A 24,326-nucleotide genomic window follows, 5' to 3' on the forward strand; every position below is an offset into this window, starting at 1 on the left:
CTCACAATTCCAGTACTCAAAAAATTGGAACTCTCTGGGAATCAAAGCCAAAAAGGAAACTCAATGACAGTAAAGAATGAAGCTGACCGTGCCTGCTCCTCATAGATCAGGGTGGAAATGTGCACTACGCGCAGCTCACTTACAAAGCCTTGAAGAAGCGACCCTGTCACGATCAGACATTAGGAAGTGTCTTAGGGTTTCTATTGTGAAGAGACACCATGACCATGGCAACTCTTAGAAGGAAAACATTTACTTGGGTGGCTCATGGTTCAGAGGTTCAGTCTGTTACCATCATGGGGCATGGTGTGCAGGCCAACATGGTGATGGAGAGGCAGCTGAGAGTTGTACGTCTTGCACAGGCAACAGGAAGTGGTCTGTCTTACTGATCGTGGCTTGACATACGTGAGACCTCAAAGCCTGTCTCCACATTGACACACGTCCTCCAACAAAACCACACCTACTCTATCAAGTGCACACCTCCTAATCATGCCACTTGCTTTTAGGGGCCATTTTCTTTCAAACCACCACAGACAGGTAACCTCACCTCTTCAAGGCAAGAGCTAAGTAGCTTGACACTTGTCCTGCACCCAGACATTGCCCATTACCAAGTACAGAAATCCTAAATTTAAAAATGAAAAAGTGGCTGGTTGTGGTGGCGCACGCTGGAAGGATTTGCTGAAGAAGGTAGAGGCAGGAGGATCACGAGTTCGAGGCCAGCCTGGGCTACACATTTGGCCGGGCGGTGGTGGCGCACGCCTTTAATCCCAGCACTCGGGAGGCAGAGGCAGGCGGATTTCTGTGAGTTCAAGACCAGCCTGGTCTACAGAGCTAGTTCCAGGACAGGCTCCAAAGCCACAAAGAAACCCTGTCTCGAAAAACCAAAAAAGAAAAAAAAAAGAAAAGAAAAAAGAAAAAGTGGAGGGTTAGAGAGGTAGCTGTGGTTAAGAGCACTTATTGTTGTTGCAGAGGACCTGGGTTTAGTTCCCAACACCCACATGGTGGCTCACAGCCATCTGTAACTCCACTTTCACAGGATCTGACATCCTCTTCTTAACTTCCACAGGCACCAGTTACACACATGGTTTGCATGCATGTATGCATACATACATACATCAGGCAAAATACTCATATACCTAATAAAATGAAATAAATAAAACTTTAAAAAAAGGGCCTCAACGCCTGGGACTTCCAAGGGATCTTTTCCTAAAAGAATCAAAAGTATTCTGTAGATGCATCTGTACTGGCTGGTTTGGGGTGTCAACTTGACACAGGCTAGAATCACCAGAGGAAGGAGCCTCAGCGAAGGACATGCCATGAGATCCAGTTGTAAGGCGTTTATGATCGATGGGGGGAGAGCCCAGCCCATGGTAGGTGGTGTCATCCCTGGGCTGCTGGTCCTGGGTTCTATAAGCAGGTAGTCTGAGCAAGCCATGGAACGCGAGACAGTGAGCAGCTCTCCTCAATGGCCTCTGCATCAGCTCTTGCCTCCAGGATTCTGCCCTGTTTGAGTTCCTGTCCTGATTTCCTTCCGTGATGAACGGCAGTATTGAAGTGTAAGCCTAATAAACCCTTTCCTCCCCAACTTGCTTTTTGGTCATGGTGTCTCATCACAGCAATAGAAACCCTAACTAAGACAGCATCTCATCCCAGGGCGCCCAGATTCCCTTAGAACTTGACTGGTAGGTATAAAATAAAAAGCAATTTGGAAAGAATTTTTATGTTGAAAGGGACAAATAATTTATTAAATTATTTTAATACTATTCCTCCTCCCAAAATAAAACAGATAATATAGCTCAGTGTTGGAATCCCTCCCTAACTGCACAGAAGTGCTAGGTTCAGTGTCCAGCACCACCAACCATCAAAAAAAATAATAAGACTATTATCTGTTTAGGGAAAAAGTACAATGTAAAGCAGTGGTTCTCACCCTTCCTAATGCTGTGACCCTTTAATACAGTCCCTCATGTTGTGGTGACCCCCCCAACCATAGAATTACTTTTGTTGCTGCTTTATAACTGTAATTTTGCTACTGTTATGAGTTATAATGTAAATATCTAATATGTAGGGCATCTATTGGGGACCCGTGTGATAGGTCATTCGACCCTAGAAAGGGTCATGACCCACAGGTTGAGAACTGTTGATATAAAGTAACACAGGGGTAGGGGGGGATCAGATTTTGGAGTCTGGACTTTCTACGTGGAAATAAGGTGAAATTATAAGACAGAAGGTAAATTTTAGATATTTTTAGAGATTTAATGTGAATTTTTATTTTGCTAAAATTCTGCTGATGTAGCTCAAGGCCTCACCTTTCTAGGCTCAAAACTGGCTGCTCCTTTGCCCAGTTACTTTGTCCAGGTAATTGCTGCCCGGGGCACAGTACAGGTGACTGCAGTGCTTCCCATGGTCACTTAGGACTTTGAGGAAATCAAACTGTTGAGGCTCTCTCAGGGAGGCGGGTTCCTTCGCAGCTGAGCCCTGCTGGTCTGCTGGCCCTGCTCCTGCTCCTGCTCCCTTCTCCCCCACCCATCACGTCATTTGACATTCTGATATTCTCATGTCCCTGCTTGGTCACTGGCAATTGATGGCTTTCTTGAGACATTTTTTGTGTGGGCACTCTGGCAGTGTCCTTAGAAGTATATTTGAGTAGTGACAACTGAGCTCAACTTTGAATTTTCTGTGTCCATCAGGTGTCAATAGCACACATTTTCCAGATAACTGGCTATAGTTTGGGGCATGGATTGTATGTAGCAAGAGAATAGACATTTCTTTCTGCAGAAGGTCTCTATGGGGATCAAACTTGTGATCTTAGCCTCATTATCACACTTTTAGAACCATCAAACCTAATGAGTGTATCATATGTATTCCCCTCTGTAAGCTTGAATTGAGCTTAATGTTTTAATTACCCAAGGCTTAGTTCAAATGCACAATTAAAAACCATGGCGGACTGTTTCACTTTTGTCTGATAGTGAAAGTCACAAAAGTAAAGCAGCCAAAGAGCCTGTCACTTTTCATCTTCTCCGCGCTCTGTGACAGTGAAGTCACACAAGTGGAGCTGCCGGGAAAAGAGCCGAACTCACTTTGCGGAGTATGACGGTACCTTTCTCCTCAGGAGGCTGTCCAGGTCTGCTGTCAGTCACTTTGGGGACCTTTAGACCTCAGCGCTCATTTACCGCTGAACGCGCCCGCTCTGCTTCTGCATTATGAAGATCATCTGTCAACACTTTGAGATCGTCCCCTTTGTTATTAAGCGTCTGATGCTCTACACTGTCAGGTTTTTTTGCCAATTATAGTTAAGGTACAATGGTGTATTCACCAGATCAAAGTCTTCCATTGGCGGTAGAGAAATGATTTGTAAGTCTTTATTCATCTGAATTGTACAATAGAACACCTGAGGAATGCAAATAATCCCTCCGAGGGCTCTGCAGGAAAGACTGCGAAATGACACTGCGGAACTATTGTTATTCTGAAGCGATGTTCTAGCCAAAGTAATTATTTCTCCTCTTGTTTCCTAACAGTTTTAGCTTTATTGGTTATGTTGACCATACTTAAGAGACAGATATATGACATTTTCCATTATCCTTGCATGTGGGTTTGTTCCGTTTCCCTTTCAGCGAAGCTGTATTTGGTGTGCTTTTTGAAATGACATATCTGATTCTCACTTGTATAATAAAAGTCTCTTATTATGCCATTAATGATAACATTTTAATGTAGAAATTTGAATAATTTGTCTATAAAGTAATGTCAAACGCTATAATATGCAAAATGCCTATTTAAATCCCCTTTTTGCTTTGTTATGTCCTTCATAATTTTCCATAAGAAAATACCAAGTTTTAAGCACAATTTGAGGCCATATACTTTATTCCAAAATAAATCTTAGGGGTTTGTATACTTTTTAGAATGTAAAGAAAAGAATACAAATATTATGAAGATCAAAATTCACTACTAACATATTAAATATGTAACTACCTGTGTATGATAAACATATGTAAGCCCTGTATGAATTTTCATTCCTTTTTCTATCCTGAATCCTGTGCAGCTGGCCATATTCCTTCTCTTCTCTTCTCTTCTCTTCTCTTCTCTTCTCTTCTCTTCTCTTCTCTTCTCTTCTCTTCTCTTCTCTTTTCTTTTCTTTTCTAAGACAGGGTTTCTCTGTGTAGCCCTGGCTGTCCTGGAACTCACTGTGTAGACCAGTAGAACTCCGAGATCTACCTGCCTCTACTTCCTGAATGCTGGCATTAAATGTGTGCACCTCCATCGCTCGGCTATAGTCTTAACTTTCTAATAGCTATTTGAATTCTGATGAATTTGGTCTTTGGTTCTTCCTTTCCTTCACCTTTAAAAGCGCCTTGTACGTTGATTATTTAACATATTTTTCCCACAGTCTTTTGCCATGATGCCTATTAAACATTAGTCAAAATGCAGGAGGCTGGGGCCAGTGGGGCAGCTCAGTGGTAAAAAGCGTTATCGCCAACCCTGAAGACCTGAGTGCAATCCCTGAGCTGTGTGGTGGAGAAGCGAGCTGACTCCTACAAGTTGTACTTTGACTTCCATGACATGTGGGTCAAGTCTGTGTGCACAAATAAAAAATAAATGCTGATAGAAGGACCCCAGTTAGTTAGGGTACTTTTCCAAATCTGTAAGCAGACTGGGTAAAACCCCTAGACTCATAGGAGAATATGCTGTGATTATCTAAAAATGGTGGAGATACTACATGTTTAGGATGTGTGTTATTTTCCTGGGTTTTTACAATATCGTGCATACTATTATTATTTCCATTTCCACAGATGAGGAAACAGGAACCTACCCAAGAATAAGAAACTATGAGAACCTTTAAATTATATTTGTTAAATTTGTTTCACTTAAGTTCTAATTACTGCTTTTCAAAGTTGATCACTTTAGATGAGGGAGAAAGACTCAGTAGTGCTTCTCCAGGCAACCACTACCATGTGTCCTCCTGGACTTGACTTTCTGTAATGGTTTGCCATTAAAGGAGTTTATTTCCTCTACGTTTCTATTTATGATCCTGCTAAAGTTTGGATTTATAAGAGTAGCATGTGAGGATACATTTGTAAATCGGCTACTTGTATATCTGTATTTTGTGTTTTTGTTATTGTTGTTACTAATGTTAGCAGAAACCTCCCTGGAAACCAATGGCAGCTGTTGGTTCTGTCCACTCAAGAAGGAACTAACCCAGTCATTAGATGTTTGGATGGGACAAACAGGTTTTCAGAGATGCTTCAAAATCAGTTGACATTTTCTGGTGTGATTCGTGTATAAGCAACTTTGAGTTCTCTTTCCTAAAATTTACTTTCTGAAGGACATTAAACATTATAAAATAGTCTTATTCAGAAGTACAGCTGTTAATGCTGAACAAATTCAGTTTAACTTTAAAACGTTGGTAGTATTTGTGATAGAGTTTCTATAGATAATGTGCTAAAGTAAAACTAAATTACAATAGAAAATTCCTGCATTTACCTGAAGAAATTGCTGCCTGCTAATGCCTTGACCTTGGAAAGCTATACACAAAAAGATGGCATCATAAAACCGTGCAGTTCTTATGAATATGTATGTGCTACTTGATAATAATGAATGAGGTACAGTCATGCATGCACTACAAGATAATGTTGTGCCCTCTTTTGTCTACAGGTTGATAAAAATTAAAGACTGGGTGGACAAGTCTGACCCAGGTGCCTTGGTCATTCCTTTCAGTGGGGCCTTGGAACTCAAGTTGCAAGAATTGAGTGCCGAGGAGAGACAGAAGTATCTGGAAGCGAACATGACACAAAGGTTAATTAGCATTCATTTTCCCTACACTTTATTATCAACTATTTCCTTGCAGTAATTTAATTGCTTGCGCTGATAGAATAATAAATGACAGAGTAATTACCATTATAAAGAGGGAATCTTCTCCTTTCTTTACCATGAGACAGAGTGAAAAGATTTATTTTAAATTAAGTTTTTAACTGTCATCTGTCATCTCCGTACAGTGTTTTAATTATAACATAGGTATTAGTTCTGTATATTTTTGAGGAGGGATGATCGCCAAAACTCTTTCGTCATGTTCAGTGGGGGGAGGGGAAAGGGTGAATCACTTGCCATAATTTTTTTCTGAGTAACAATAATATATTGTTAGGAGATTGAGTTTCAATCAAATAATTTTGCTTTCATGGCTCAAGTTCTGGAAATAATTAATATTGGATGAAAATAGTTATATGCTGGGAAGATATAATTTTTCATTTTTTAATAGTAAATAGTTAAAATGCTTCAGGCTTATGCAATTAAACCAATTTTAGAAGGGGTGCTTTAAGAAATAGCCCAGCTATCTGACCTCTGTAAGTGTGTTATGAAAGATGAATGGTCATTTACTAATACCTTTACCATTTGCAGTTTGAGATGAATGATTTTAATCCTAGACGGGTCCCTGGCAGAGTCAACTTCAGTGTTGAGTGAATTTGTTTCATTTTATTTCAGCGCTCTGCCAAAGATCATTAAGGCTGGGTTTGCAGCGCTCCAGCTAGAATACTTTTTCACTGCAGGCCCAGATGAAGTGCGTGCGTGGACCATCAGGGTAAGATTCATACTTATTCATCAGCTATATCCAGTTCCACACTATTGAATTCAGATTAATATCACTGACTTTGAAGTTTGTCATGGTGGCGGTTAGCTAGTCATTACAGATGAGGTTTTTGTCCGGGATAACTTTAATTATTTGTGAGCTGCTGAACGGTGAAAGTGGAGCGGCATTGATTGAGGCAGGTAACAATTGATTCTGCCTGTTACATAGTCTGAATTTCTTCATCCTGGAGAATCTGTCTACCCTCCTCCTGTGGTCAGAGATAAGACGCACCCGCATTGTGCTTGCTTAATCTGTGTGACTGGGTTTGTCTGCGGTGAAATTGATGTTGCTTTTCATTTTGTATTCGCCAAGTTTGTTTGGGTTGCGGGTGGTTCTTTCCTCCTTTGCTTTGCTCGGATTACATTCCAGCAATAAAAGCAATGTGACATCATTATGCTCTTCATAGCTACACAGTTGGCTCAAAAAGCTAAACTCAGTGTGTAGTAATTCATTCTTTTCTACTGAATTAATAAAAAGTGATGTTTATTTTCACTGTTACATGTTCCACTTCTTCAAGAATGTGATACATATTTTAAATATTAGTATATACTGAAAATGACTAAAGAGAATGATTAATTTTTTCCCAGAGGACAATAGACTGAAATATAATGATTTGCTTCTGAGTGTAAATATATTGTAATATAGTAGTTCCTTTTGAAAAAAATCTTTGAAATATATGTGGTCATAAATTGCGTGTTGCAGAATATAAACAGGTCAGAACGTTTAGATTCAGTGTTTAGCCTGCTGTTCAAATACATGCTTTGTGGTTCTCGATGCTGTCTTGACTTCTGTTACATTTTAATTTAGTATAGATAAAAATATGGATTTGGTCAAGCACAGTGGTAGGTAAGATTCTGAATCTGAGATTTACTCTCCTTTATGTCTCCTTTTAAAGAAGAAAAATGTCTGATTGGCTTCTAACCGAGGTCCTTATATATAAACTTTAAAAATAATGTCAAAGCAAATCCAAGTTTGTAAACAAATTGCCAGTGTTTTTTGTTACTGTATATTCAAAAGAGGTATTTTAAAGCCTTATAACTTCAAGCTGAAGTATGTGAAGCAGGAGAGAGTATTCCGTGGGTTTGAAATGTGGCAGCTAGCTGGCTTGTCTTAAGACTGATTGTTAGTGCCCGTGATTTAATGTGCTAAGACGCTCGGTCAGGTAAGCATCAGTGAGTAGCCACATTAACCCAATACATCTTTTATTATAAAAACTGTGCTGTCTGGTGTCAGGATCCTTAGCACTTCAGCATGCTTTATTAAGCAGCTGTAGGTCACCATTATTTCTCAGATTTCTTTCTGTGGTTATGTGTGTCTGGAATGTGTGTTCTTGTAATTTAACATATGGGGTAATTACAGACATTCCTCTTCCCATCTCGACTTGAATTTCCTTCATGATGGTCAGAGGCAGGCTGCGTTATGCAAAATGTTCAAAAATATTACTGTTGACATTACTTGATTATGTCAAAATTTTTTGCTATCGCTTATCTGATTCACTAGAAATGCCTTTAAATGTCCCTTTATATATTGACTTTTATATGTTCCTTAGATGAGCTGAAATTTTGAGGGCTTTTTATCTTTTTTAAGCCTTTTATAATTCAACTTGAAAGTTACTTAAAAATCTTTATTTTTTTTCCCACTGTGAGGAATAGAAAATCGAAATGAAACCCACACCAGTGAATCTAAATCAATAGAAGCATGGATGACTGTTAGGAAAACAAAGCTGTGGGCGGTGTCTCTGACACCTGCTGCTGTGCCGTGCTCGGTCTGCGGCAGTGCCCACTGAGGAGCTGACACCCTCACTGCATCACACTGAAGGTTGAGTTGAGCTACTACAGATCAGAGAAAAGAAGCTCGATGCTTGTAACCAGTCATCTTAATGCAATTCCTTTTCTCTGGTCTTTCCCAAAGAAAGGAACGAAGGCTCCTCAGGCTGCAGGAAAGATTCACACAGATTTTGAAAAGGGCTTCATTATGGCTGAAGTAATGAAGTACGAGGACTTTAAGGAGGAGGGGTCTGAGAACGCAGTCAAGGTAAGGAGTGACTTCTTCCTTGCAGATGTCATAATTGTAGCTCTCCTGTGACTATCCCATGAGAAATGTGAACTGTCTGCTGTAGCCTGCTAGCATCACGTGTCCACTCACGAGGAGCTGGCCGTGTCCACGTGCTCTCGGGTTAGTTGTAGGTGCTGTAGGGAGGAGTTTGGGGGGTTTGCTTTTTTTGTCTATTTGCTTTTTTTGTCTATTTCTAACTGAAAGTAAAAGTAAACATTTAAGTCATTAATAAAAAATTGTTCATTGGTAGCTAATGAAAAAGTTGTAATAATCCATTTGAGTATATGAACTAGAAATAAACCCCTGTTAAGTCAGGGAAACAGACGATGGTGCCTAGTCAGATAAACCTGCTGGCTGAAACTTCATGGGTTTCTTCTTCTTTTTTTTAGATCTTTGGAAATTTGATTTGCTTTTTCAACACTAGAGGGCAGGTCCAAAATTGTGCTTTATTTTAGCTAATAACTATAATTTGATTTACAGATAAGCAGTGTTAAATATGAGTACTAAAATGGGTTTTAATATAATTTCTATTGCAAATTCATTTTTCTAGCTTGTTTGCCTCTACACAGAGAAGCATTAATATCCAATAAGTGCATGGTTCATCTAACTGCCGTTGACCTTGCAGGAAGCTACTTTAGTTTAATCTGAAGACTGTCATAGAAAATGTTACACGAGGGGCTGGAGAGATGGCTCAGTGGTTAAGAGCATTGCCTGCTCTTCCAAAGGTCCTGAGTTCAATTCCCAGCAACCACATGGTGGCTCACAACCATCTGTAAAGAGGTCTGGCACCCTCTTCTGGCCTTCGGGCATACACACAGACAGAATATTGTATACATAATAAATAAATAAATATTTAAAAAAAAAAAAAAGAAAATGTTACACGATTTAAACAGGACTCATGTTGACCGTTTCATAACTGAAAGGAATGTCTATTTCAAGTTCGGCTTATTCTTACCAGTATTACTGCAGGGCTTTCATGGGACTGTTGGGACCTTAGAAGCAAGAAAGGAAAAATCTCCATATAATTGGCTCAGTATTGAGAGCCATTTTGATTTACCAAAAAAGAGTAAGTTACAATTTATAACTAAACAAAGCCATTAATTTCATTAGTGTCATGAGTATTGATATAGAGAAGTATGCAGTTATTGATGGTGAATTTTGTTAGGAATGTTAGTTAAACTTGAAGAATATCTGATTTTTTTGTCAACATGATATATTACATTAGCATATATTTCTTTTCATACAAAAGATTAAAATGATATTTTCTCTTTCTAGAATTCAAGATGAAAGCTTTATTTTTCTATTTACATGTACTAAGTCAATTTTTACCAATTCTTAGTAGTAGATTTTTGTTATAATAAACTTAGATGACGTGAATTGCAACTCCTTTAACAACTCGGAAACTATAATACACAGTGCGCACTGATGTTTCCTGCTTACAATAACATGTAAGGCGGAGTGCTTTCTCTTGTAAACAGGAAAAGTCGGCTTCTGATGTTTTCACCTAAAATATCACTAGATAGCTCGTGGGTTTTTAACGTCCAAAACTAACACTTAAAATTTTGAGCTCTGACTAATTGAAGGATTATGAGCTGCTTTATATTCCTTACAATAGTGTTTACTTGTACATGACAAGAAGTTTGAGTTTGAGAACATGACTGTGTGTGTGTGTGTGTGTGTGTGTGTGTGTGTGTGTGTGTGTCTACCACCGGCACAGCATAGCTAATTGAGTGCAGTGCTGTGAACTATATCCTGAATAGCACTGAGGGCTTTGTAGTCTCGGATGTCACACTATTAGCAATCATATCTGCTCAGGCAAAGCTGCCTTCTACAGATGGCTGCTTTCAAGTGCAAATGAACTGCCCCGACGCGTCTTGTTTAATACACACTCAAGATTCACAGATGGGCGTTGATTCTTTCTCAACCAGTGTTTCTGATAGCAGTGGAAATGGATTAAATGGTCTCTAGAGAATTTAAAGAAACACTGTCAGTATTAATAGTAAACTTGAGTATAACAAAGTGTATAAACGTGCACTAATGTGTCTTGTCAATGTGTGTTTCATGCAACTTGTCTGGATAGTTTAATAACAGTAGGCCTTAGATTCTCCAAATTAGTAGCATATGGCTTTCAGTACATCACATCTCTACAAAAATGTTGTGACTATTTAGTTATATCTTTTAGAATAATAGAGTACATTGTCTTTTTAAAGATAAGCTTCATGTAAGTAGCCTATTTATTACCAGAAGGCAAAATTCTTTGCATAGTACACTACCAGAAATATGCTCATGAGGGCTTCTCAGTCTGGTTTGTTGATTTTAACCCTCGTGTATGATCTTTGCTAATGTTTTTACTACTGAGTAATATAATTTCATTTGACTTTGAACTTTCAGTATTGTTAGCAGAAGTACATTGGACAAAGTTTTCATGTTCTCAAGAAATTCTAACAGAAGGAAAAACACTTTTGAGAGTTTTTTTGAAAAGATCCTCAGGCCCCATTGAGTAGTTGGTGCTGGGGTCACAGGAGACAGCTAACTGTGAGGGTCAAGTATGGATGCCTAGGAGCCTGAAGTGTGTGCTGGGCCACGGGATGAACTGCTCTGTCTGTGCAGTTACCGAGAGCCTGTCTGGATCTGCACACCAGCAGGTGGAATCAGTCGCTTTGTGGACTAATTCACAAGTGGGAAAGATCTGTCTGCAGTTCCAACCTGTTAAGAGTCTGCTTGTCACCTAGTGAACGCCTGAGGTAATGTCAGAATGCATAGCGCTTTGTCAAGGTTAAAACTGGGCTACCAGAAATTCAGAAATACGTGCTGCAACTGTGCACAACTTTTCTTAGAGCAAACTGTCTTTAAGATGTCACCAGGGTCACCAAAGAATTCTTTAAGCAAACAAAGCACTTGTAGCTTTTCCTGATCAGTTTTCTTCAAGTGACTTGCTAAGTGTTTGCAGACACATCAGAAATGCGCCATAAACAGTGTATCAGAAAACGGAGTGATAGCGGTATAATTGCGCTCGTGTATCAGGAAACGGAGTGATAGCGGTATAATTGCGCTCGTGTATCAGAAAACGGAGTGATAGCGGTATAATTGCACTCGTGTATCAGAAAACGGAGTGATAGCGGTATAATTGCGCTCATGAATCAGCAGCTCGTAAGAATGCATTATGTACACACGTGTGGAAGCGTAGTCCTGCCTCAGTTTTGCTTTTCTTTGCTTTAGAGCTTGTGTTTAGAATTTCCCATACTTCTCTTTCTCGTCGTGTTTTTTCAACATGGCTCAGGGATCATTTCTTTGCGTTGGGTTTTTCCTGTGTATTTGGTTATCAGTGATAAGCCATTTCCTCATTTTTTCTTTTTGCAGGCTGCTGGAAAATACAGGCAACAAGGCAGAAATTATATTGTTGAAGATGGAGATATTATCTTCTTCAAATTTAATACACCTCAGCAACCAAAAAAGAAATAAATTTTAGTTATTGCTCAGATAAACATACAACTTCTAAAATGCATATATTGAGCTTGGGGATTTTGTTTTTTAAATTAAAGTTTCTGAAATCTAAAGAGACAAAGTTAGGAGTGGGGATCTTCTACAAACAAATTATTTTTATTTGTTTTTAAATTATAAAATACCGTGTACCTTCAATGAAATGTGAATTGCTAAGCGTGAACAGCTTTGCTTCTCACGTGATTAAGACCCTACTTCAAACTGTAGAAGCTTTTCAAGAACCATATTACTCTCCTGATACTTCATTAATCTCCATCATGTATGCCAAGCCTGACACATTTGACAGTGAAGACAATGTGGCTTGCTCCTTTTTGAATCTACAGATAATGCATGTTTTACAGTACTCCAGATGTCTACACTCAATAAAACATTTGACAAAACCAGCCTTGGTGTGTTTGGGGATGTCTGTATTGACTGCCTGTGGTGTGCTGAATGCGATATGGCACCTGCTGGCTGCTGATTACAGAATTTTAAGGCGCGTGTGTGACACAGGAACTGGCAGTGTGGGGCAGCTGCAATTATATCCTAAAAGTGAGTCTTTCATGGGAATTAGAAGAATAATATACAGCGATTGCCTCGGAAAAAAGTTAATTAATTTGTAGATGGACATTTATTGAAAGATGATAGCAGTGCTGTTTCAAAGTTATAACCTAGGTGACTCTGACCAGAAAGAAGATAATTTTGTTTCAAGCATTAGTGAATTTTGTTTGCTGTTATTGTTCTAACCAAATGGAAGGCATCTTTATTTTCGCTTTTCTTTAAAATTATTAAATGTTGAAAGCTGACCATTCCGTTTCTGAGGGCTTGCACTTGTATTTCAATTCAGATTCATACTCTGGTTTAACAACTACTGAAAAATAATCCAACTTTGATCATTTTTGAACATCCTTCCCTCTTGCTGCTGAAGTGTTTACAGCATGGTTACCTGGAGGTCGTTTGCTATCTCACGCTCTTCAGACAGAGCCTCAACTCTGTCCCGCACCCCCGCCCCCCAGTGCCCCTTTTCTGTGCTCCAAAGCGCAAAAGGAATCATTTCCAAGAAATGAAGACTCAGACCCAGGCAAAGCATTATTCTCACAGCGGTAGTTTATTATGTTAGCGACGCAGAAGTGTGCGCACAAGAGGAGAAGAAACAAGTGTTACTTAGGGAGGTTAGGCTGCCCTGATTCAGTTACCTGGCACATGGTGCATGCCTGTAATCCCAGCACTCAGGAGACTGAGGCAGGAGGATGGTGAATTCAAGGCACACCTCAGCAGCGTAGTGAGAGCCTGTCTCAAAAACAGACTGTAGCTGGCCAGTATAGCCTTAATCTTAGCCATTTCGAAGGACGGGGTCAGCCAGAACTACATAGTAAAATTCAGGCCAAGTTAGGCTAGAGAATAAAATCCAGTCTCAAAAATAATCCATCAATAAATAAGCAATAGCTCGAGGTACTGCAGAGTAGTGACTATGACTTAGAAACTGTGGTGGCTGCGAGACAAAGCAAAGCTACCAGCAGTGTTGGCCATGGTTGCTGGTTCTCCTCTGTCTGCATTAGCACTACCATAGCTTAGCACTGCCGGGCATTCTGGTAACACAAAGACAGTAGCCTGCATGGATGGGTTAGAAGCTTGAAGACGAGCAGACTCAGCTTTCTAACTTCTAATGTGATGCTTGCGCACCAGGGGAAGGGACCAGTAACAGGAGACAGAAAACTGTTTTGAGGCAGCTACATTTGTTAGGGCGGAAATGAGATGCTGAAAATGTACAATGTGCAAAATTGAATTTTCTACTGGTGTTTTGAATTCAAGGAACTGTTGCCTGTGGATAAAAAGGTATATGAAATGTTTTCAATGATACATATGTATAAAACATAGTTTGTGTTTTTAGAATGTTAGGTAAATGTTTTTGCACCTGTCTAGCTTCATCCCAAACAAATCTGTACCCAAGAGATTGATTGGTGCCAAAAGCTTGAAAAAGTGTTTGATGGCTCTAGCTGGATTTTCTTAGGTTGTCTTTCTAACTTTCGCATGGCATTCGGCACGGCTTGGATCAGAACCAGGGCTGTTGAAGAAGCCAAGTCCTCTTCATGGTTCATGACTCATTTAATTATGAATAAAGGTTTTGTTCGTGTATAATACACCAGCAGCGTGCTGGAGTTAGTCTTCCCCCAAGTGTTTTATCGGCTTCCGGTATTGGAATGCCACCGCACTGCTGATCACTGTGAGTTGGCCCTGCCGTAGTGCCAGTGCTCCGAGAGTGACTACCTTGGACATCCCGAGTCAGGGCGAGTCACTTTGTCTCGTGTTTTCTAGCCTGTCTGCTTCATTTAACGCTGTTTTAACAGACCCTTCAGACATGTTAGATCTTACGGCTCCTTAAATTGGAAAAGCTGCTTCTGACACATTTTTAAGCTGTAGAAACACAGTATGCTAAAAGAAGGGTTTTAAAAACTTCTTGTTTTAGGTAAGAGTTAAGCACCCTCATTACTAAAGCCGCTTTTAGCCAAGTACACTGTCGTCTGCAGTTGGGAGCCTCCACGCACTCCTGATTCCCCAAAACTCCCAGTCTCTGAGGATTTCCAGCTACCACTCTGCATCCTGACTCCCTGTCCACCACTTGGGTGGTCAAGCCGTGGTTCCTTAACAACCTGTTAAATGTGTTGACTAGCCCAGAGCTCTGTTGAAGGGAGGTGTTTTCATCAGACATATTGGCTAAATGGAATGACAAGTAAATACTGTTTAGTGACCAACCTACAGAAGAGAGAACACCAGTATTCCTCTGGAGCCAGTGTAGAGCTCTCATCTTGTGTGTATGTGTGCGTGCGTGTGTGCATGTGTGGGTGTGGGTGTACATTTTAACTTTCTAGGTTAGAATTTGAGTTCCTAATTGGGTCAGCCTTTGGGAAGTACTGGAAAACCACCAGTAATAACCTCTCCTAGTGCCCAGGGCGGGCTTTTCCCTAATTGTTGTAAACCACTCCATATTGTCAAAACTCAGAGCTTCAACTCATCTTTAAGACAGGGTATTAGTTACTTTATTGTCTGTAGTTTTAGCGGTCACTCACTTTATACTTAGAGCTTAGAGGCTTAAATTTGTTCTATAGTTAATATATTTTTAATTTTTAGGCAATGATTTCCATGATAACGTTTTCATACACACACAATTTTACTATTTGCCCTCCCCACTCCTTCTTTTCTCACTGGTCCCCGTCTTCCTCCCACACAACCCCCCTTCTGTTTATCTCAAACACACATTATTTCCATTCCCTACCCTCTTTTGTTCCCCTCTCTCCTTCCTGTCTATCTTTTCTTCCCTTCTCAAAATTGTGTTTCTGTTTTCATCACACAAGCCCACACACGTGCCCAGATGTGTGTGTCCTTAACTTAATGAGTTGGGTTAGGGAGAAAAAGGGCCAATAGAATACTGGTCATATTAGAACAAAATTGTTTGTGTGCTGTGTGTGCGTTTAAATGTAGGTGCAGCAAGTGAGAAAAAAATAAGGTGTTTTGTCTTTCTGAACGTGGCTTGTTTTGCTTAGCGTAATGATATACGGTTCCATCTCTTTCCCTGCTTACGTCGCAATTCCCTTTTTGCAACTGAATAAATTTCTGTTGTGTGTATGTCGCTCCCCCACCCGCTCCTCTGTGGAGGACTGGCTCCCTGTCTTGGCTATTGAAGGTGCAGCAGTGAGCGTGCTGTGCACGGATCTCTGTGCTCTCTTAGAATTATCAGGATGTTTAAATCGGGGGATATTTAATAGTATTATTACTAGTTTTTCTCCTTTTTACCCCATTTGTGTCTTTTCACTGTGTCCCTGTAAAGCACAGACAAGCTTGGTGACCACTAGGTCAGTTTAACAGATGACCACTCTGAGATTTAGAGAATCAACCACCAAACGTCTGGCCTCGAGCTGCCAGGCTTTCAGTGTCTTTGCCTGGAGAACAATTAAGGTGATTAGGGAAGAAAACAGCTTTAGGGGAGCCCTGATGCATTGTAATAAGCAAAACAATTGCAATCTAGCATTCACCTAGACGCTAGAATAAACCATGCAACAAGTCTAAAGGATACACAATTTTCCTTCCTTCGGAGGGGTCTTAGTTTTTAATGTATTTGGAGAGGAAAGAGAGAAAGGTATACTGGTCAAGTTAGGGCCAAAGCATTTTCTGTCAATTTAGTCAGAGCACAACAGTGGGCTGAGGACCGTTGTATTGCAGGTTATTGAACTTACTTTCAAATTCCATGTAGAGCACAGATTACAGCAAGTGAACTGAATAATTCATCTCCTGCTTTGCCAGAACGAAAGCTGTTCCTTAAATTTAGTAAACATGAGCTTGGACCCAGCAGGAAAGACCACCGCTGTTTCAGCCAGAATCTATCTCGCGCGCCTGCTCTCTCCTTTCTGAGACAGGGTCTCAGATTCTGTGCAGCTCTTCTGATTTTTATCTTTATGTTGTCCCCATAATGAACTAGAAGCCTGAGTGTAGTAATAGCTTTTGATGAGCTCAGTGTATCTCTAGTGAGTGTAGGGGTTTGAATGAGAATGGCCCCATAGGTTCTTGGGAAGTGCCATTATTAAGAAGTGTGACCTAGTTAGAGTGGGTGTGGCCTTGTTGGAGGAAGCGAGTTACTAAGGGTGGGCTTTGCGGTTTCAGATGCTCAAGCCAGGCCCAGTGTCACTCTTTTCCTGCTGCCTGAGGATCCAGATGTAGATCTCTCAACTGCTTCTCCAGCACCACATCTGCTTGTGTGTGATCCATGCTTCCCGACATGACAATAATGGACCAAACCTCTGAACTGTAAGCCAGCCTCAGTTGAAAGTTTTATTTATGAGTCGCCCTGGTCAGCCTACGGAATGGGAAAAGTTCTTCGCCAACCCCACATCAGACATAGAGATGATCTCTAAAAAACTAGACATCAAACTCCCAAACAATTCAATTAAAAAGTGGGGTACAGATTTAAACAGAGAATTCTCAACAGAAGAATCTCAAATGGCAGAGAAATGCTTGAAGAATTGCTCAACATCCTTAGCTATTAGGGAAATGAAAATCAAAATGACTCTGAGATACCATCTTACACCTGTCAGAATGGCTAAGATCGAAAATGTTAACAACAGCCTATGTTGGAGAGGATGTGGAGTAAGGGCAACACTCTTCTACTGCTGGTAGGAATGAAAACTTGTACAGCCACTTTGGAAATCAATATGGTGGTTTCTCAGTGTACCTCAAGAACCGGCTATACCAAACTTGGGCATATACCTAAAAGATACTCAATCATACCATAAGGACATGTGCTCTAATATGTTCATAGAAGCATTATTCCTATCTGGAAGCAACCTAGATGCCCCTCAACTCAAGGATGTATAAAGAAAATGTACATTTACACAATGGAGTATTACTCAGTGGAAAAAAAAAAAACAATGACATCATGAAATTTGCAAGCAAATGGATGGACCTAGAAAAAAATCTTCCTGAGTGAGGTAACCCAGACCCAGAAAGACAAACATTAGGTATGTACTCACTCATGAGTGGATATTAGATAAAAAGCAAAGGATAACCAGGCTACAATCTACAGTCCCAGAGAAGCTAGGTAACAAGGAGGACCCTAAGAGAGGCATACAGATGTCCCCAGGAAGGGGAAATAGACGAGATCTCCTGGGTAAACTGGGGGTGGGAGTTTGTGGAAGCATTTCCCATAGGCTCATGTATTGAACAGTCCCCACTATTGTAGCTGTCCCCCTCCCCTTTGGGGGACAACCACCCAGCTCCCAGATAAATACGCTTGAGACTTACTCTTAGGTATGAATGCCCGGCCTTAGCTTGTCTTGTTTCTTGCCAGCTTTTCTAACTTAAATTATCCTGTTTCTCTTTAACTGTGTTTTTGTCTCTGGACTTTTTACCTTTCTTTATTCTATGTCTTCCAGCCACAAAAGGTCTGGCTAGAACACCCCAGGCACAAGATTAGTGTTAGAAGAAAGGCAGGCTTGAGGCCTCTGACATCAGCCTTGGCAGTCGGCTAACTCTGAACACTATTAATAAATAAATAAAAATAAATAAACAGAAAAATCTTCCTCCTTCTATACCTTCCCAGAAAGCCTCCCTGCTGGCTGTTTATTTCTGGTTCTTCTGCAATGCAACCATTTTCTCCATAAATATAAATACATATGTATGCATATTGTTATAGAAAACTATTTTAATCAGAAATAAGATTGTGCTCCCCAGCATGGTCTGAAACTTATGAGTGTTCTTGTGCTCACATCTGGACCTACTTCTGAGCTTTTTGATGGCTGAGTGGTATTCCCCTTCATGCCTGCCCCATCAAAAGACAAGAATGAACCAACTGCAAGGGCTCCTGGCTGATTGCACAACTTCATAAATCTATAGAAAATAAACCAGCACTATGTATTATTTGCTACCATTTGTTTTCTTAGCAAGCCCCGTGTTCTACACGTTGAGATGTCTAACGGATTATCTCCCAAAAGGCTGAAGAGAATGTCTTGAAACTTCCCTCGTACAGTCACGGCAAGGAGAAAGTGTGAGGAACAGAACTGCTCGGACAAGGAGTTTGTGCATGCAACGTCACGCTAAGGGTCCTCAGGTTGTCTGGAAAGATTCTGCCAACTTACATCCCACCCACCTGTGAGTTACCCGGGTCCCCCTAGCTCCCACTGCTGAACACTAACGAACTTTTTAGACTTCCTCCTTCTGTAGCGGTTTTAGTTATTCAATCTCCCTCATTTTAGTCCGCACCTTCCAGAACTATTGATGAGATTGACTGTGCTTTGTGCATATTTACTTTTTATTTGGCTGCTCTTCCTTCAAGATGTTTATTCGTGCACTTTGACTTCCCCTTTGGTTTAAACAAGCTTCCCCAAGGCATTGATTGAAGCTCAGGCAGAATGAACGTTTTGTGGGCATGCTGATGCAGCGAGCATTTCCACAGCCTCGACTTCTGCCTCCTTGACAAAAGCCACGTGGAAACCGAGAAAGGACATAGAGAGCCACTAATTTTCTCTGGTCAATTGGGGAGCTTTTGTTTGTTTGTTTGTTCGTTCCTTTCAACCAGATAGAAATCATCTATTTCTCCAGCATGGAAACTAACTCCCCAAGAACTGAAACTTCTGATTCTATCATTTAATCCAATCTAATAATTACCCTGACTTTCTTTGGTAATTAGCGATCAGTGATGATAGATTGCAGACTGGTAAGGCACTTTTTAATTTTAGTTAATTTTAAAGTCTAGATGACTTTACAAAAGTAAAAAAGAAAGAAAGAAAAAGAAAAGACTCCTCATCTAGCGTTCCAAAGATCTGAATCTGTTTTGTTGTACCTTTGTATATGTATGGGGTGTGTGTGTGTGTGTGTGTGTGTGTATGATGTGTTGTTCTGAAGGGGGACACCAGCTACACAACTCAGAAGCAGAGTGTGTGGGTGGGGTGAACTGATGTGTACACACAGACTCCGCGTGAGGTCTCTGCAGGAGCAGTCTTGGGTTGCAGTCATCAGGGCCTCCAGAGGAGGAAGCTCACACTGGTCAGTCTTTGTAGACACTAGGACTTGAACCAGAGGAAGACTTTGCCTTTCCTCTGACCCTTGCCCGGGGAAGACTTTGTCATTCCCATGGATCTGAGGCGTTAGAGTCTTTGCCATGGCTGGGCTCATATCAACAACGTACATTGACTTAGGACGTCATCCACCTCCCACAGCTGAGCTCATGTGATTTTCCCTCGTCTGATTCCCAAGCAGTGGGACGACAGTGTTGCACCTCCGTGTTGGGCTTCAAGATAGACCCTGGATTTTCCAATGAGTTTCAGTTTTACAAAGACCATTGGGCCGGGCGGTGGTGGTGCACACCTTTAATCCCAGCACTCGGGAGGCAGAGGCAGGCGGATCTCTGTGAGTTTGAGGCCAGCCTGGTCTACAAGAGCTAGTTCCAGGACTGGCTCCAAAGCTACAGAGAAACCCTGTCTTGAAAAAAAAAAACAAAAAAACAAAAAAACAAAAAAAACCCAAAATTACAAAGACCATTGGGATGAACTCAAGGTTTGGTTTCTGCTCAAAGAAGAGTACCCTACAAAGGGTCTTCCCTTTCTTCGGGCTCCTTTTCCTTCTAAAATAATGTTTGGAAAGCTTCGTAAATAAGCCTCTTGTTTCCCCGCTGTAGAGCCTCCTCCCCCACCCCCTCTTAGAACTCTGTAACAATCAGGACGTAATTATCCACATGCTGGTTGGCTTCACATATTTCTCTTTATTCATTTTCATCTTTTCTTCCCTTTTAAGTTAAAACGCTCCTACAGATTAGGTTTTGCATTAATTATATCATGTGGCGTAACAAATTACCCCCCAAATTTAGCATCTTAAAACAACATCATCTAGCAGATTCTCTGAGCCAGAAGCTCCAGCATGGCTGTGCTGTGGCCATGGATGGGCTCGACTGAGTAGCAGGCTCTCCCTTCTGGGGTGGGGGTGGGGTCATCCTTCCAGAAGCAAAGTGAGACTCTGGTGCTGTCCTGGGAGTCATTCAGAAAGTCCAATGCTCAGCTCATCTTGACCTCCACTGAGAGAGCCCAAGAACGAACAGAGCAAAGGTGATGGATGCTGTCTCGTGCAGGTTTCAAAATCACACAGTGTTGCTTTCCCAAGCACCTTGGGTACATAACTGTCCACAGAGGCATGAGCAGTAACACAGGACTGATGAGGCCATCATAGAACATAGTCAGTTCAACACAGGGACGTTCTTTTTGCCAGTCAGGTTGGCGTGAGTATGGTCACTTAAAGGAACCTAACTACATGATAGTGCACACCTGTGCTCTCCTCACCACTCTGGAGACTGACTGCAAGAGAAGCACGGTCAGCCCGCTGTAGGCAGTGAAGGAGTTTCTCAAAGGAAAGAAAAAGCGAGCCACTTCTGTGGAACAATTGCGATGAGCCGAGAAGCTGATGGTTTGCTTCAGGATAGCACAGGGTCTCGAGATGTGTTACTGTCGGGCAAAGTGGAGTTTTGCTTGTGAGTTCACTGACTCTGTCATGGAAAGGTGCCCTCTGGATCACCCCTGCTTGTTAGGATGTCAAAGCTGGGATTGGGGTCACGGAATGACAAAGTCCTCCACAGGCCCGAGGGGTTTCCACCATGGAAGTTGCAACACTATAAATCAAGGCTTTTAAGCCCAGATTTAATTCTGAAGTTGGTCATTAATCATCTGCCAGCACTCCAGTGATCTACAGAATGGAATATTTTCAAATATTAAATTTCTGAGAAATCCTGCAAGAAAGAAGTCTGTCTGACTTTGTAAAATAAGCATTTCCCACACATAGGACACAAGTGTAAATCTCAGCCTAGGGACTGAAATCTACAAGAAATTAATTTTTGATTTGGAGTCCTTTTCTTCCAATTGAGGGGGGAAGTACCTTAAGTTCCTTTTTAAATGGAATTATTTCATGCACCCCAGGGATACCCCAACTTCTGGAATACCCAGATAGTCTCACTTTGGGCACAATAGTCACTGCTCAGATGCCCCCAAATCCCTGTACATATGATTCTGCCAAGTATGAGACCCGGGCTCGTCTCTTAGGATTTACTCAAAACAAAGGGATCCTCTGGCTTTGGGGTGGAATAGTGCCCTCTCCAGACCCCAGCCTTGCTGCTTCCCGTTTCTTCAGGCCTGTCCTACCCATCTTCTCTAACTCCCAAGTCTAAGGCCTTGCTGACCCTATCACCATCCCCCTGGCCAGCCTGAGAGGCGCTGCTGAGCCACCCCAGACACTGTCCCTCCACTTCTGCCTCCCCCTCCTCTTCCTGACCCTCCCTCCTCTTCCCTTCTCCCCCTCCTCTTTTTCTTTCTTCTCAAACTCACTTTCCAAGTTGCGGTGAAGACATCTGAATCCTGCTGAGAACTTGGGTCGTTTTGTCTCCTGCCGCAGCAGAAGTCTTCCCTAGCACTCTGCTTCATCTGCTATATGGAAGAAAGTTCAGAGATGGAGAGGTGGCATAGAGGGGTCACATCTGGAAACATCTGTTACCCCTCATACCAAGGTAACGGGTTTGTGGGCCATAGCCTGGAAATTCTGCAAATGGCTTCTCAGTGCCCTATTAAGGAGCCAGGTGGATACCAAGAGGGTGGCCCTACAGCCTATAGTCGGTGACAGAAATGAGAGCAACGGGAGGCCCTTTCATCTGTGGATTTACAGCTGCCCTGCTGGAGGATGGGCACAAAAGGCCTGGGCACAGCAGCTGGGAACCTGGGCTTGTGGGAGGAGATGCTGCTATTCTTGGTGGCTTTTGAACACCTTTTAAATGAGATTGCACGGCCCAGCCATTGCACGGCCCCCCAGCCTTTGCACGGCCCCCCAGCCTTTGCACGGCCCCCCAGCCTTTGCACGGCCCCCCAGCCATTGCACTTGTTTTCTCGAAGGCGCCACCTTCTTCAGGGCTCTCTTTGAAAACCATTCAGCTCCCTCTTGTGAGAGCATGAGGCCCTGAAAGCATCTTAAAGCCCATCAAAAACTTAACACATGGACTTTGAAGCAGGACCAAGATGTGAGGCCTCCCCCAGAATAAAATATCTCCAAAACTGGTTAAATAGGCGCCGCTTAATAGCCAGCCATTTCTAAATTGTTTCTTTTATATAAATTGTTGCATTTACACTGGTGGTAACTATGGTAACAGATCCTAAGGACTCCATAAGATCAGCAAATTACCAGGTGCTAATTGTAAATAAAGAGACAAATAAATAGCTTATAATTTAAATGGCAGCGCCTAAGAGTGCCATCCCGAGCTTCATGGGCTGGTCTGTACCCTCTGATAAAATAGTGTCCTCTCATCATATTTAGCCAGGTTTGCCTCTAAAAACTAGACTCATTAATGGACATGTCGTCCCTTTACTGTTGAATTTGAAAGAGTAGAAAATGCTTAGACAATGCAATATGATCAACGGCATGTCAGTGACATATCACCATGTCGCAATCACTGAAATACAGTCTCTCTGTGTCTGCTGGGGACAGGTGGCAGGAGCCTTGTGGATACCAAAAACCCGTGTGTGCCCAGGCCCCTCATATAACATGACATGGATCTGCGTAGACCCTACAGTGATCCTCACATGTACCTTGAAGTCATCTCTAGCCTGTTAGTGCCTCGTGCTATGCAAACACTACATACAGCATCACCTACTGTACTGTGCAGGGGGTAAACAGGGGAAAATCCCAGACATGGGCAATGCAGAGGCGGTTTTCTTTCTCCCCATTACCAACTGCCACCTTGGTTGGAGAATGCACAGCTATTGAGGAAAACCGCACAGATGTAAGGTTTCAGATCACCACCTGATCATCTTTGTACTTTTCCAACACAGGTGGCAGTTGTCATATCTGGACTGTGTGGCCCTGGCCTTGCACTTAGACTACCTGCTCTTTCCTCGATGCTGGTGGCATTTTTACATCACACTAGATCAGTGGTTCTCCACCTTCCTAATACTGCGACCATTTAATACAGCTCCTCATGTGGTGGGGATCCCCAATCATAGCTATTTCCTTTGCTACTTCATAACTGTAATTTTGCTACTGTTATGAATTGCCACGTAAATATCTGTGCTTTCCATGGTCTTAGGTGACCGCTGTGAAAGGGTCATTTAATTCCCCCAGAGGGGTCGTGACCCACAGGTTGAGAATAGCTGCATTAGACCGTCACATTTATTCTATCCCAGTTAATATGTCTTAACTTTATCATGAATGTCAAGTGTTCCATTTCTGACTTGTCAGTCCCAAGTGCAGACCGTAAGTGTTGAATATGGCTCCCACATTACTCGACTAGAGATGTGGGCACAAAACGCAAAGCAGCGTGAAGGGTTTTTTTTTCTTCCCTTTTTTGTTTAAGGCTCTGAACATCTGGCTGGAGAAGTGTTATCTGGAAAATGTTAGTTTTCTCTCCCCTTCAGTCACAGCGTGTCAAATGTGTTAGAAATGTCTAAGGACAAAAATGTGTCTATTCCTTGTTAGTTTCCATCCATCCACCCATCCGTCCATCCACCCATCCATCCATCCATCCATCCATCCGTCCATCCACCCATCCATCTGTCCATCCATCCACCCATTCATCCACCCATCCATCCATCCACCCGTCCGTCCATCCATCCACCCATCCATCCATCCATTTGTCCACCCATCCATCCATCCATCCACCCATCCA

General features: G+C 41.8%; 1 protein-coding gene across 1 annotated transcript in view; it reads left to right on the forward strand.

The window, feature by feature from the left end:
• Ola1 (Obg like ATPase 1) overlaps positions 1-12,955 on the forward strand; it is a 123,465-nt gene extending 110,510 nt beyond the window's left edge. Inside the window, exons 8-11 of the mRNA XM_057755813.1 lie at positions 5,644-5,784; positions 6,469-6,565; positions 8,525-8,647; positions 12,029-12,955. Of these exons, the coding sequence (XP_057611796.1) occupies positions 5,644-5,784; positions 6,469-6,565; positions 8,525-8,647; positions 12,029-12,130 (463 nt within the window). The 3' untranslated portion in view covers positions 12,131-12,955. The remainder of the gene's footprint in view (positions 1-5,643; positions 5,785-6,468; positions 6,566-8,524; positions 8,648-12,028) is intronic.
• Positions 12,956-24,326: the final 11,371 nt, after the last annotated feature.

Source organism: Chionomys nivalis, chromosome 22 (assembly GCF_950005125.1).
Source record: "Chionomys nivalis chromosome 22, mChiNiv1.1, whole genome shotgun sequence".
NCBI lineage: Eukaryota > Metazoa > Chordata > Mammalia > Rodentia > Cricetidae > Chionomys > Chionomys nivalis.